Source organism: Nerophis lumbriciformis, linkage group LG35 (assembly GCF_033978685.3).
Source record: "Nerophis lumbriciformis linkage group LG35, RoL_Nlum_v2.1, whole genome shotgun sequence".
In the NCBI taxonomy this organism is placed as follows: Eukaryota; Metazoa; Chordata; class Actinopteri; order Syngnathiformes; family Syngnathidae; genus Nerophis; species Nerophis lumbriciformis.
Window position 1 is genome coordinate 792,215 of NC_084582.2, and position 14,542 is coordinate 806,756.

Genomic DNA, 14,542 nt, shown 5'->3' on the forward strand with positions numbered 1-14,542 from the left:
CACTAACAACTATCTGAAATGCAGCCAATATTACGTACAGATAATGTGTCATGAGACATGCACATGCCAATTAAATACACAGAGGACATTAAGGAAATTAAATGAGCTCAAATATACCTACAAACAATGCATAATGATGCAATATGCACATACAGTTAGTGTAAATAACATGTTAGCATCGATTAGCTTGCAGCCATGCACTGACCAAATATGCCTGATTAGCACTCCAACAATTTAATAACATCAACAAAGCTCACCTTTGTGCATTCACGCACAGCATAAAAAGTTTGGTGGACAAAATGAGACAAAGAAGGAGTGGCATAAAACACGTCTTTCTGTGGCATCGAAGAAACGTATACATGTAAACAAACAATGGTGAGTTCAAGGATCGCTGAAATTAGTAGGACAAAACGGTGCTTGCCAAATACTCTGATCAGTGAAGCATGTTTAATATTAACAGTGGGGTTTCTAACAATTAGGAAGGTGTGTGTCATGTTTGTTCTCCTACAGAAAATATATTAAAACAAAAAATATATATTTTTTCTTCATCTTTTTCCATTTTCACACATCTCTGAAAGAGGTCCAGGGAGCCACTAGGGTGGCGCTAAAGAGCCGCATGCAGCTCTAGAGCCGCGGGTTGCTGACCCCTGGGGTAGGGTTAGAGCAGTGGTTCTTAACCTTGTTGGAGGTTCCGAACCCCACCAGTTTTATATGCGCATTCACCGAACCCGAACCGTAATCATAAAATGATGTTGTTATATTAAAGAAATACTAATAAAGATATATTTTACAAACGGAAAGTTACAGGAATGTACACATGATCCCATGTTTACATCTCATTGTGCAACATGTGAATGTTTTAGTGGGAACTAAATGCGATATCTGAAAGGGGTACACATTATTTCCAAAGCAGGACCCCCCCACCCAGACATATAATACTAGTACACAACTCATGAAAAACTATATGTTATAGTCATTGTAAGTGGGCCAAAACACTTATATTAGAAAATAATCTCATTGAAATGACTGCTGTCATTTGATTATAATAATAAAACATTGAACTTGTTATTTAGTCAGGTTTGGGACAGGTGTGCTGCAGGTGTGTTACAGTGCATGTGCATGTCTGACGTCGCTCACATGTGCTCCACTGAAGGAGTTTTTGCGTTTGCTCAACATATGGAAAATTAGAGGGGACATTGTTTGGGGGTATCCATAATACGCCGACATGGAGAAGTTTTTGTTTACACGATGAGTCGGGTGTGTCTTGACCTCCGCGGCGAAAGGCTCTGCCGAACCCCTGAGGCCGATTCACTGAACCCCTAGGGAACCACTGGGTTAGAGGGTTAGGGCTAGGGGTTAGAGGGTTAGGGTTGTAACAAGACCATGCCGAATAAGGCATTAATAAGTACTTAATAATGACTAGTTAAGAGGCAATATGTTACTAATTTGCATGTTAATAAGCAACTCATTAATGGTGAATATGTTCCCCATACTAAAGTGTTACCATGTTTTTGTTTTACTGGTGCACAAAACGAAGCGTGCATGAACATCACCTTGTTCAAAGAACAAAACCAACACAGTGCATAAACTCACAACAAATGACACACCTGCAAATCAGTCAGCTGTTGCCGTATCCGTAATACGCCGATAGGGAGAAGTTTGTATTTACACGATGAGTCGGGTGTGTCTTGACCTCCGCCGAACCCCTGAGGCCGACTCACCGAACCCCTAGGGTTCCATCGAACCCAGGTTAAGAACCACTGCTCTAAGGCCATGTCCACACGAACACGGAGAGTTTCAAAAACACATATTTGGGGCTAAAACTGTGTTACAAAAACGATCAATTAGACTGATACATAATGTTGGATATAGGGAACATACAAACACTGTATTTATTGAGTCAAAAGTATTAAAGTTCGATGATTTGGTAAAATTGCAAACAGCTAAAATGATGTACAAAGCAAACTATAACCTGCTACCAAAGAATGTACAACAATTCTTCTCAACTAAAGAGGAGAAATATAACCTTAGAGGAAAATCTAATTTAAAACATTTGTATGCACGTACAACACTTAGAACCTTTTAGCATATCAGTATGTGGAATTAAATGATGGAATGGATTAAGTAAAGAAGTTAAACATTGTTCAAATTAATAGTGCTTACAAAGAAGAAGAATTATGAGAAATACTTTCAACCTTATTGAAAATAAGATATTCTTCATCTCAGTATGTTAAGAATGACTGACTTAATTATATATTACAAAACTGTTGTATTACTCATTCACGGATGTCATTTTGCTATAAAAAAAAAGGCAGTAAATGAATGTATATATTTGTAAACGCTCTGAAGTGGGAAAGGGGTAGGATTAAGTAAGCTTTGCTTCTTCCTACTCCTTTTCGGACATGATGTAAAGTGAAATGATATGAAATTGTGCGATGTATTATGCTGTAAGTGTGTTCATGTTCCAAATAAACTAAAGAAAGAAAGAAAAGAATCTCCATCCACACAAGTGTAGTTTCAAAACTATGTTTTTTTGTTTTGTTTTTTAAATTTTATAAACCTTTATTTATTATATGCAACATTTACATACAATCAAGAAATAATAAACAAAACAAGTACAGAAATAGTACAAAAAACAGTACAAAACAGCGCCAGGGGGTTGTAAACTCAATAAAGTAACTAAAATAGAATGCAAAATACATATGTATATGTAACAAAATGTATAGCCATAGGCTCACACAAGTTCCGTGAATATTCCAAATTTGGAACACAGCATCTAAGTTTTCACAGCGTTTTGGTTGTTAGAGGTAGAAAGTGTCTTAGAGTTCTAATTGTTTTTTTAAAGGCACAAAAAAACAGGTCGGGTATTGAGAAACTTGCATTTATGACAAAACTGTCTATGACTACACACATTGATTGATTGATTGAGAAGTTTATTGACATCTTAAAGAATTGAATCCATGTAATGCTTTATAAAGGCAAATGGATGGCACAAAAAGTCAAAAGGCTTGTTACACAAACACATACACCTGCTGTCGTGCACATTTTGTCCAATCAGAAGCCTGAAAAAAGCAGCAATATCTGACTTGGTGGCATTACACCTCCTATTATGTTTATTTTGATCGACTTTAGACTTACAATGACATGTACGTTATCTTTAAAACCAGCCTGCACGTACACAGAGCCCTGGGAACATTATTAAAGAGCGAATGCACGCCTGTGCTGCTGAAACACAACACTCATAGAATCAACACATGTTCAGCAACATGGTGATGAATTACATCATGTGCAGTGAAGTGTACATTATTTCTAAAATCAACACGCACCAACGAGCCAAGGAAACCCTTTTGCATGTTTAAGGGAATTATAAAGCATTTAATCATGGATATAGTGATATATTACATGTGTAATGAAGTGTACCGTATTTTTCGGACTATAAGTCGCAGTTTTTTTCCATAGTTTGGCCGTAGGTGCGACTTATACTCAGGAGCGACTTATGTGTGAAATTATTAACACATTACCGTAAAATATCAAATAATATTATTTAGCTCATTCACGTAAGAGACTAGACCAGTGGTTTTTAACCTGGGTTCGATGGAATCCTAGGGGTTCGGTGAGTCGGCCTCAGGGGTTCGGCAAAACCTCCGCCGCAGCGCTCAAGACACACCGGACTCATGAATTGATTAACATCGACCCCGACTTAATTAAACAAGTTGAAAAACTTATTCGGGTGTTACCATTTAGTGGTCAACTGTACGGAATATGTACTGTACTGTGCAATCTACTAATAAAAGTTTAATTGAATCAATCAATCAATCGTGTAAATAAAAACGTCTCCCTATCGCGTATCTGTATTGTAAAGTTCAAATTTAAATGACAATAAAGAGGAAGTCTAAGTATTATTGATACCCCCAAACAATGTTCCCTCTAATTTTCCATCTGATTTGAAAGTGTGTAATTTGTTGTGAGTTCAAGCACTGTGTTGGTTTTGTTCTTTGAACAAGGTGATGTTCATGCACGCTTCATGTTGTGCACTAGTAAAAAAAAACATAACTTTGTCTTGAATTTGAAAAAATAAATAAATAAATAAACATTTTATTTTTCACTAAAGAAGGGTTCGGTGAATGTGCATATGAAACTGATGGGGTTCGGTACCTCCAACAAGGTTAAGAACCACTGTACTTGACGTATAAGATTTCATGGGATTTAGCGATTAGGAGTGACAGATTGTATAGCATGTTCTATATGTTATAGTTATTTGAATGACTCTTACCATAATATGTTACGTTAACATACCAGTTGGTTATTTATGCCTCATATAACGTACACTTATTCAGCCTGTTGTTTACTATTCTTTATTTATTTTAAATTGCCTTTCAAATGTCTATTCTTGGTGTTGGCTTTTATCAAATAAATTTCCCCCAAAAATGCGACTTATACTCCAGTGCGACTTATATGTGTGTTTTTTCTTCTTTATTATGCATTTTCGGTTGGTGCGACTTATACTCCGGAGCGACTTATACTCCGAAAAATACGGTATAATGTCTTTAACATCGGTACACACTACAAGGAGGACGCTACATTAAAGTTGCTTGGTCACTTTTTACGTGCGAGCACAGTCGCGCCCGGCTCCATCTACAATAATAAAAGCAACACTTAACTTCATGACTTGTTGTTAAACAAGGACTAAAAAAATAAGATAATGTTGCACCTTTTGTTATGACACACAGCAAAAAGTCTTGCCTGTCAAAGTTGTCTCATCAGGTGGAGGTTCCACAGCCATCATATCCAAAATGGCTGACTGTCCTTAGCGCCGGCGGGAGTGTCGCAAAGCCCATTTTGATTTGTCTTTTTTATTAACGTTGAGCAGCATGTTTACGTTCAAACAGTGTGTTTAAAGCCAGCCAGGTAGTGTTGTTGAGTTTGGAAATGACAGCGTACAACACAAGTCTCCGTTTGCGCCGTGCATACGCTAAGCCAGGGGTCGGCGAGCCGCATGCGGCTCTTTGATCACTCTGATGCGGCTCAGCAGTTTACTTGCTGAACCCCCCAATTTTCCCGTGAGACTTCTGGATTTCAGTGCCTCTCGCAGAAAACTCCCGGGATTAATATTCACCGATCTTCACCCTTACAGCTATAATAAGGGCGTGCCATGATGGTACAACATTTGGCGCCCTCTACAATCTGTATTAACAGAGTGCCAGCCCAACACTTGTTAAACAATATACATCTTTTGCTTGCACACGTACGTGACAGCAAGGCGTACTTGGTCAACAGCCACACAGGTTACACTGACGGTGGTCATATAAAACAACTTTAACACTCTTACTAATAATGCGCCACACTTTGAACCAAAACCAAACAAGAATGACAAACACATTTCGGGAGAACATCTGCACCTTAACACAACATAAACACAACAGAACAAACACCCAGAATCCCATGCAGCCCTGACTCTTCCGGGCTACATTATACACCCCTGCTACCACCCCCCCCCCCCCTCCCCCCTCTGTGCGTCGGTTGAGGTGGGCGGGGTTTGGTAGCCGGGGGGGGGGGGGGGTATAATGTATCCCAGAAGAGTTAGGGCTGCATGGGATTCTGGGTATTTGTCCTGTTGTGTTTATGTTGTGTTACGGTGCAGATGTTCTCCCGAAATGTGTTTGTCATTCTTGTTTGGTGTGGGTTCACAGTGTGGCGCATTATTAGTAAGAGTGTTAAAGTTTTTTTTTTTTTTTTTATACCGCCACCGTCAGTGTGAGCTGTGTGGTTGTTGAGCAAGTATGCCATGCTGTTACCTACGTGAGCAAAGCGGAAGCCCCATACAACGTGTGTCTGATCAGGCACGCTGACTGTAGTGAGTGCTATACGCTGTACCATCACGGCACGCATGTTGCTGACAAGCGCCATTAAATAAAAACCCGCGTGCCGCACCAGCTTTCAAATTCCACATAAAGGTGTGGGCAGTGTGTCTGAGACCCCTGGTTATGCATAGCACAAAGCAAAAATAAAAAACTTCGTATGCAGTGTTATTTCATTTAAAATTTCAAAAGATTTTTGCGGCTCCCATTGTTTTCTATAATTTGTGAAACTGGTCAAAATGGCTCTTTGACTGGTAAAGGTTGCCGACCCCTGCACTAAGCGAAGAGTTTTGTTACTCTACACTTTGGCCAGCGTGTGTAAAAGTCTGTTTTTAAAGACAAAAGTATGCGTCTGCGTGTGGAAAAGAGGCCTAAATGCAGAGATAAGTATGCCTTTATTAAGTATCTGTGTTCGTGGGGACATGGCCTAATATCCTTCCACTTACCTTGCAGCATGGTGGATTAGGTGTGTGAGGAGCTCCATTCCCTAACACAATTAAAAAAAAAAAATGGAGGACCCATCCCTAACGGCCCTCCTGGAATGCCCCCTGTGTTCGGAGCAGCTGGACGGGTCCGCCAAGGTGCTGCCCTGCCAGCACACGTTCTGTAAGGCCTGTTTGCAGAGGCAGGAGGCGGCACACTCGCAGCTGTTGTGCCCGGAGTGCAGAACCCCTGTCAGGGTGAGGACGGTGGAGGAGCTCCCTGAGAACATCCTGCTAATGCGACTCCTGGAGGGGCTGCAGGGGTCAGCGGGGCAAGGCCGCAACACGCATTATGCCGTGCCCTTTGCCAGGAGAGGCGGGGCTGTCAGGGAAGGTCATCACAGAGAACATCAAGACCACAAAGAGGTGAGTGTGCATCTCTCTGTGTTGGGTAGTTTACAGTTTTTAGGTACCCTGATTTTGCTGCACCTACAAACTCACTAAAAGTCCATAACGATGAGGTGGCGACTTGTCCAGGGTGTACCCCGCCTTCCGCCCGATTGTAGCTGAGATAGGCTCCAGCGCCCCCCGCGACCCCAAAAGGGAATAAGCGGTAGAAAATGGATGGATGGATATATTAGGGGTCGGCAACCCATAATGTTGAGGGAGCCATATTTCATTTCAGTTCAGTTCAGTTCCAGTTTATTTCGAGCATGCACACGATACAATGTAATGCATCACACAATTCCAGTTGTTTCATTACAGCATGTCCGAAAAGGAGTAGGAAGAAGCAGAGCTTATTTAATCCCTACTAGAGATGCGCGGATAGGCAATTATTTCATCCGCAACCGCATCAGAAAGTCGTCAACCATCCGCCATCCACCCGATGTAACATTTGATCAGAACCGCACCCGCCCGCCATCCGCCCGCACCCGCCCGTTGTTGTATATCTAATATAGACGATGCAAGGCATTAGTGAGGTTATAAAGCTTTTGCCTGTTAAAGAAAGGAGACTGATCCAATGCAGCACAGACATTCGCGTGCCACGCTGTCACGACCCAGACGCACACCAGTGCGCAATCATATGGGAGCCGCGCTGAGCGCACCTCCAAGCGCGTCTCGCTGCCGGCGACGGCCGGGTATGGGCCCGACGCTCCAGCGCCATCCATTTTCAGGGCTAGTTGATTCGGCAGGTGGGTTGTTACACACTCCTTAGCGGGTTCCGACGTCCATGGCCACCGTCCTGCTGTCTATATCAACCAGGGTGAGCCCCACCCCTTTCGTGAGCGCACTGCGCGCGGAGTGACCCCTGTTACGCGCCCCCGGCAACAGGGGTGGCGGGCAGGTAAGCTGCTTACCTGCTGCGCGTGACGCCGGCCGCGGCGAAGGCGGACGAGGCGGGGTGTCGGTGCGGTGGGCGCGGTGGTGACCCTGGATGTGCGTCGGGCCCTTCTCGCGGATCACCTCAGCTACGGCTCCCGGTGGGGCCCCCGGCGAGGCGTCGGGGGCCTTCTCCGCTCCGTAAAAGTGTCCATCTCTTTTTTTTTTTTTCTTCTGTTGTGGCATATGCAGCAGGTGCCTGCTCGTTTTTCGTATGTGGGTAACAACATTTAACTATGTATATATATTTCCCAATTGGTTTAACTGCCACCCGCCTGAATCTATTTAAAATCTAATTTTTTTTTATTTCAACCGCCCGACCCGACCCGACCCGACCCGCGGATAAAATCTAATTTTTTTAAATTTCATCCGCCCGATCCGCGGATAATCCGCGGACTCCGCGGTTGTGCCCGCAAACCGCGCATCTCTAATCCCTACCCATTTTCATACCATGGCAATTTTATCCAATTTCCTTGTTCTCTGTAACAGAACAGTGAACAAATAAATAATATACCTTAGTAAGCAAACAAACATTAAATACATAAATAATCTTTGTCTCAATAAAGAAAAAAGGGTTCAAGATGTTCATCATAATTCTTGTTCTGTGTACTTTGTGAATACTTGTAGTTTGAACAAAATGAGACACATTTTTACAACATTGGAAAGATACATTAGTAAAAGGGAGAGATAACTCCTGGAAATTACTGGCCTAGAATGGCTAAAGGTGCTCCGGCCCAGCTGCTGCACCAAATGATAATATAAATACATTTAATAAAGTCAAATACAAATAAGGCAACAAGAGAAGTATCCCACACTTCTCTTTTGTAAAGTAAATTTGTACAGCCGATATGGGCATCTACATAAACAATATGATTTGCCTGAGAAGCTGGACAGGACAAAAAAAAAAAAAAGAATGGCTAAAGAAATAGACGTGCGTGTCCAAGAAAACGGCAGGCTGTCTTCTTCTAAAATGCAGCCCATCCATCCATCCATCCATCCATCTTCTTCCGCTTATCCGAGGTCGGGTCGCGGGAGCAGCAGCTTAAGCAGGGAAGCCCAGACTTCCCTCTCCCCAGCCACTTCGTCCAGCTCCTCCCGGGGGACCCCGAGGCGTTCCCAGGCCAGCCGGGAGAGATGGTCTTCCCAGCGTGTCCTGGGTCTTCCCCGTGGCCTCCTACCGGTCGGACGTGCCCGAAACACCTTCCTAGGGAGGCGTTCAGGTGGCATCCTGACCAGATGCCCGAACCACCTTATCTGGCTCCTCTCGATGTGGAGGAGCAGCGGCTTTACTTTGAGCTCCCCCAGAATGACAGAGCTTCTCACCCTATCTCTAAGGGAGAGCCCCGCCACTCGGCGGAGGAAACTCATTTCGGCCGCTTGTACCCGTGATCTTGTCCTTTCGGTCATGACCCAAAGCTCATGACCATAGGTGAGGATGGGAACGTAGATCGACCGGTAAATCGAGAGCTTTGCCTTCCGGCTCAGCTCCTTCTTCACCACAACGGATCGATACAGCGTCCGCATTACTGAAGACGCCGCACCGATCCGCCTGTCGATCTCACGATCCACTCTTCCCTCACTCGTGAACAAGACTCCGAGGTACTTGAACTCCTCCACTTGGGGCACGATCACCTCCCCAACCCGGAGATGGCACTCCACCCTTTTCCGGGAGAGAACCATGGACTCGGACTTGGAGGTGCTGATTCCCATCCCAGTCGCTTCACACTCGGCTGCGAACCGATCCAGTGAGAGCTGAAGATCTTGGCCGGAGGAAGCCATCAGGACCACATCATCTGCAAATAGCAGAGACCTAATCCTGCAGCCACCAAACCAGATCCCCTCAACGCCCTGACTGCGCCTAGAAATTCTGTCCATAAAGGTTATGAACAGAATCGGTGACAAAGGGCAGCCTTGGCGGAGTCCAACCTTCACTGGAAACGTGTCCGACTTACTGCCGGCAATGCGGACCAATCTCTGACACTGATCATACAGGGAGCGGACTGCCACAATAAGACAGTCCGTTACCCCATACTCTCTGAGCACTCCCCACAGGACTTCCCGAGGGACACGGTCGAATGCCTTCTCCAAGTCCACAAAGCACATGTAGACTGGTTGGGCAAACTCCCATGCACCCTCAAGGACCCTGCCGAGAGTATAGTATATATATAAAATGCAGCCAATATTACAAATAGGGTGTCATGAGAAATATAAATTAAATACACAGAGGAAATAAGTAAAAGAAATTAAATGAGCTCAAATATACCATATTTTTCGGAGTATAAGTCGCTCCGGAGTATAAGTCGCACCGGCCGAAAACGCATCATAAAGAAGGGAAAAAACACATAAGTCGCACTTGAGTATAAGTCGCATTTTTGGGGGAAATGTATTTGGTAAAAGCCAACACCAAGAATAGACATTTGAAAGGCAATTTAAAATAAATAAAGAATAGTGAACAACAGGCTGAATAAGTGTACGTTATATGAGGCATAAATAACCAACTGGTATGTTAACGTAACATATTATGGTAAGAGTCATTCAAATAACTATAACATATAGAACATGCTATACAATCTGTCACTCCTAATCGCTAAATCCCATGAAATCTTATACGTCTAGTCCAGAGGTCAGCAACCCGCGGCTCTAGAGCCACATGCGGCTCTTTAGCGGCGCCCTGGTGGCTCCATGGAGCTTTTTCAAAAATGTATGAAAATGGAAAAAAGATGGGGGTAAAAGTATATATTTTTTTATTTGGTTTTTGTAGAAGGACAAACACGACACAAACCTTCCTAATAGTTAGAAAGCCCACTGTTTAATATGTTTGTGTTTATCCTTCACCGATGACAGAATTTGGCGAGCGCCGTTTTGTCCTACGAATTTCAGCGGCTCATGAGCTAACCGTTGTGTGGACTGTGTTTACATGTATAACTTTCTCCAACGCTGCCACAGAAAGACGTGTTTTATGCCACTCCTTGGTCTCATTTTGTCCACCAAACGTTTTGTACTGTGCGTGAATGCACAAAGGTGAGCTTTGTTGATGTTATTTACTTGTTGTAGTGCTAATCAGGCATATTTGGTCCCATACTTATGTCCTTTGTCTATTTGATTTATATTTACATTATCTGTATGTAATATTGGCTGCCATGTTGTTCCAGACTACAGCAAACATTACCCATCTTGCAAAGATTGTACTAAATCCATTAGAAGACAGCCTGCCGTTTCCTTTAACTTGGACACACACATCTATTCTAAGAAAGTCATTTCCAGGAGTTATCTCACCCTCTGAGAAATGTTTTCCAATGTTGTAAAAATGTGTAGAATATTACATTTCAACATTTCTGTCAACAAAGATTTGCATCAGCCTGCGACAGTCATTTTGATAGTAGGCTAATACAGCTAATTAGCCACTTACGTCATGTGTTGCCATCATTATAACACTTATATACCGTATTTTCCGCACCATAAGGCGCCCTGGGTTATAAGCCGCGCCTTCAATGAACGGCATATTTCAAAACTTTGTCCACCTATAAGACGCCCCGTGTTATAAGCCGCATCTAACTGCGCTAAAGGAATGTCAAAAAAACAGTCAGATAGGTCAGTCAAACTTAATAATATATTAAAAACCAGCGTGATGTGGGCGCGCATGGAGTCGTATATCAACATGGACGGAGCTGCGTGAAAAAAGCCACCCGGCCTCTTCACGTAAACTTAAACTTACCTTAACCACTCGCTCATCTTTTCTTCATCCATCCCTTCGAGTTAGCTTTTATGATGACGCCGGCTGGAAAGGTCTCTTTTGGCAAGGTCTTCCTTTTGAATATCACCATGGGTGGAAGTTTCTGGCCATTAGCATGGCAAGCTAGAACCACAGTGAAGGATGACTTCTCATTCCCTGTGGTGCGAATATTCACCGTACGTGCTCCCGTTGTATCCACAGTGCGGTTCACAGGAATATCAAAAGTCAGTGGAACCTCGTCCATGTTGATAATGTTCTCTGGCCGGATCTTTTTTTCAGCTATCTTGTTTTTACAATATGCACGGAAAGTAGCCAGCTTTTCTTGAAAGTCTTTAGGCAGTTGCTGTGAAATAGTAATCCGTGTGCGGATGGAGAGATTGCGTCTTTTCATGAACCGGATCCCTGTCGCTTAGTAGGAGCCATTTTGTGGTCTTTACAGATGTAAACACACAAAGGAAATGAAACGTACGGTAATATCCGCGCGCTTTTTCTTCTTCTAACAAAAAAATACTACCTTAATTGGTTCTGTAACAGGGCTCTTAAGTCAAGACACTTGTATCTTAAATCCATGTCGCCTATTGAAATGAATTGAAATCAATTTAAATGGAGCTCACCTCCCCCAAAACAGCACAATTTTAACATGTAACATGGCTCCAGCACCCCCTGCGACTCCGAAAGGGATAAGCCAGGGGTCCCCAAACTTTTTGACTCGGGGGGCCGCATTGGGTTAAAAAAATTTGGCCGGGGGCCAGGCTGTATGTATGTATATGTATATGTGTGTGTGTGTGTATATATATATATATATATATATATATATATATATATATATATATATATATATATATATATATATATATATATATATATATATATATATTAGAGATGCGCGGTTTGCGGACACAACCGCGGAGTCCGCGGATAAACCGCGGGTCGGGCGGTTAAAAATAGATTTTAAATAGATGCGGGCGGTTGGCGGTTGAACCAATTCGGAAATATATATACATAGTTAAATGTTGTTACCCACATACGGAAAACGAGCAGCACTCTTTGAAACAGTCAATTGTTCATCAGACACCGCGTCCCAGCAACAAGTGGCGCAAGTGAGCGCTCCTTCAGCGCAGCAGGGCGCATTTTAGAGGCCAGGCGCTCTCGCATGAATCCTGGCACTGTAGATGCCATTTTATTCCTGCATAGTGCTAACAAAAAAAAACGTAAGTAGACATACGGTTGGATATGTTAAACGAATTAGTCTACGTTACCTATAGGCTATACCAAATAAGCCCATGTCTAACCTATATTGAGTTCGGTCAGCTAAATAATTTTGATGGTTACATGTTGTTTGGGCGCACTACAATGCAAAGGAATTAAGGCAATTGCGTTGTTTATTGTGTTTTTTTTCTATTTGAGATATACTACTATGTGTGAATAATTATTTGGCCTCGCTTTCAAGTGAAGCGCATCTCCGATTGGCGACAATGTAAGTCTATTTAGCCTGCTTTGTTTGTCTATTTTCATTATAATTCAAGTTTGATGATAAAGTGCAGTCTGATGGGTTTGATTTCTCCCCTTCAGCTATTTGCCTTGGCCAATAAGTTGCAGGTAATTTATTATTATTATTTATTTAATTTATTTTTGTTTAAATAGAGATGACATACATATGTTATTGTATAATTTAAGTTTGTGCGCGTGATTGACAGCCTAAGGCTTATGAGGCACATTTTTTATTTATTATTTTATTTCAACTTAAAAACGTATGAGCCTATGCCTACAACATAGGCTATGTGTTCATCTTTATTTTCCTGCCTGTCGTTGACAATGGAGATTGTCTGATATTTTGTCATGGCTGCAGATCAATCAATAAAGGTTCATCTTTGTCGCGAAATTGTTCACTGCTTCACTGTGCACCCTGCCCTCGTCCCTATTTGAGCATTATAACGTTAACAAGTTAATATTCATTGAAATAAATTCAGAATTTTTTTTTTACCTAACGAAAATATAGGCCTAGTCTTTCTAAAACATTTTTTTAACTTCTTAAAAGCCTCGTTCGGCTTGCTGCAACAGCGCACACAAAGTGTGAGGAACGCGCTATCTGAGGGCATTGGCAACAATAGTCAACACTTTCTTAATGGAAATGACAATAATATTATAATAATGATAAATAATATTATCACGCATTAATATCTCTTAGCCACGAATGCGTGGCCAAGAGATGCGTGGCACGCATTGAATGTCTCTGCTGCATTGGATCAGTCTCCTTTCTTTAACAGGCAAAAGCTTTATAACCTCACTAATGCCTTGCATCGTCTATATTAGATATATAACAACGGGCGGGTGTGGTTTTGATAAAATGTTGGTTCGGGTGATGGCGGATGGTTGACGACTTTTGTGATGCGGTTGCGGATGAAATAATTGCCTATCCGCGCATCTCTAATATATATATATATATATATATATATATATATATATATATATATATATATATATATATAGTCTTTATAATCCGTTTAGTCATTTAACATCAATTAACATTGATGTTCATCAACATTTAACACTGTCACGTTATCGATGGGAAAATTCATTTTTAAACAATATGATTTGCCTGAGCGGCTAGGAGACACCAAGAGTAACAAGCGGTAGAAAATAGATTAGAAAAAAAAATAATAATAAAAATAAATAATGATAATTTACTTTGGACTTCCTGTGGGACAGATTTTGGATGCTGGGGGGCTGGATCCGGCCCGCTGGCCGTAGTTTGGGGACCCCTGGGATAAGCGGTAGAAAATGGATGGATGCCTTTTAAAATGAAAAACAAACTTTTAGATAATTATTGTATTAATACAATAGAATGTAGTACAAACAACTACAGTATTTTTTTTAAAGTAATATAATAATATATAGCATTTACCTTGGAGAGTGGACTATTACACTCCTTCAAACTGCTTCTTTGTCAAACACACCATCAACAGCGTCTTCATATTTTATTTCTTCTCAGCACTGTCCTTCACACTCACTTTCTTTCTTCCCATGCTTTAAAAACAAACTTATGTCCATCTTTAGCTATAACTTGATGCTAGCGAGTAAGACCAGGGGCCGTATTTATCAAGCGTCTTAGAATTACTCCTAAGAAGTCTGCTAAGAGTTGACTTATT

The 14,542-nt window shown here is 42.0% G+C and overlaps 1 protein-coding gene across 2 annotated transcripts in view; it reads left to right on the plus strand.

Moving 5' to 3' along the window:
• Positions 1 to 14,542, plus strand: part of sh3rf2 (SH3 domain containing ring finger 2) — a 114,711-nt gene that overhangs the window by 4,366 nt on the left and 95,803 nt on the right. For both annotated transcript variants that reach the window (XM_061927931.2, XM_061927930.2), the window contains exon 2: positions 6,312 to 6,706. In XM_061927931.2, the coding sequence (XP_061783915.2) occupies positions 6,368 to 6,706 (339 nt within the window). In that variant the 5' untranslated portion in view covers positions 6,312 to 6,367. The remainder of the gene's footprint in view (positions 1 to 6,311; positions 6,707 to 14,542) is intronic.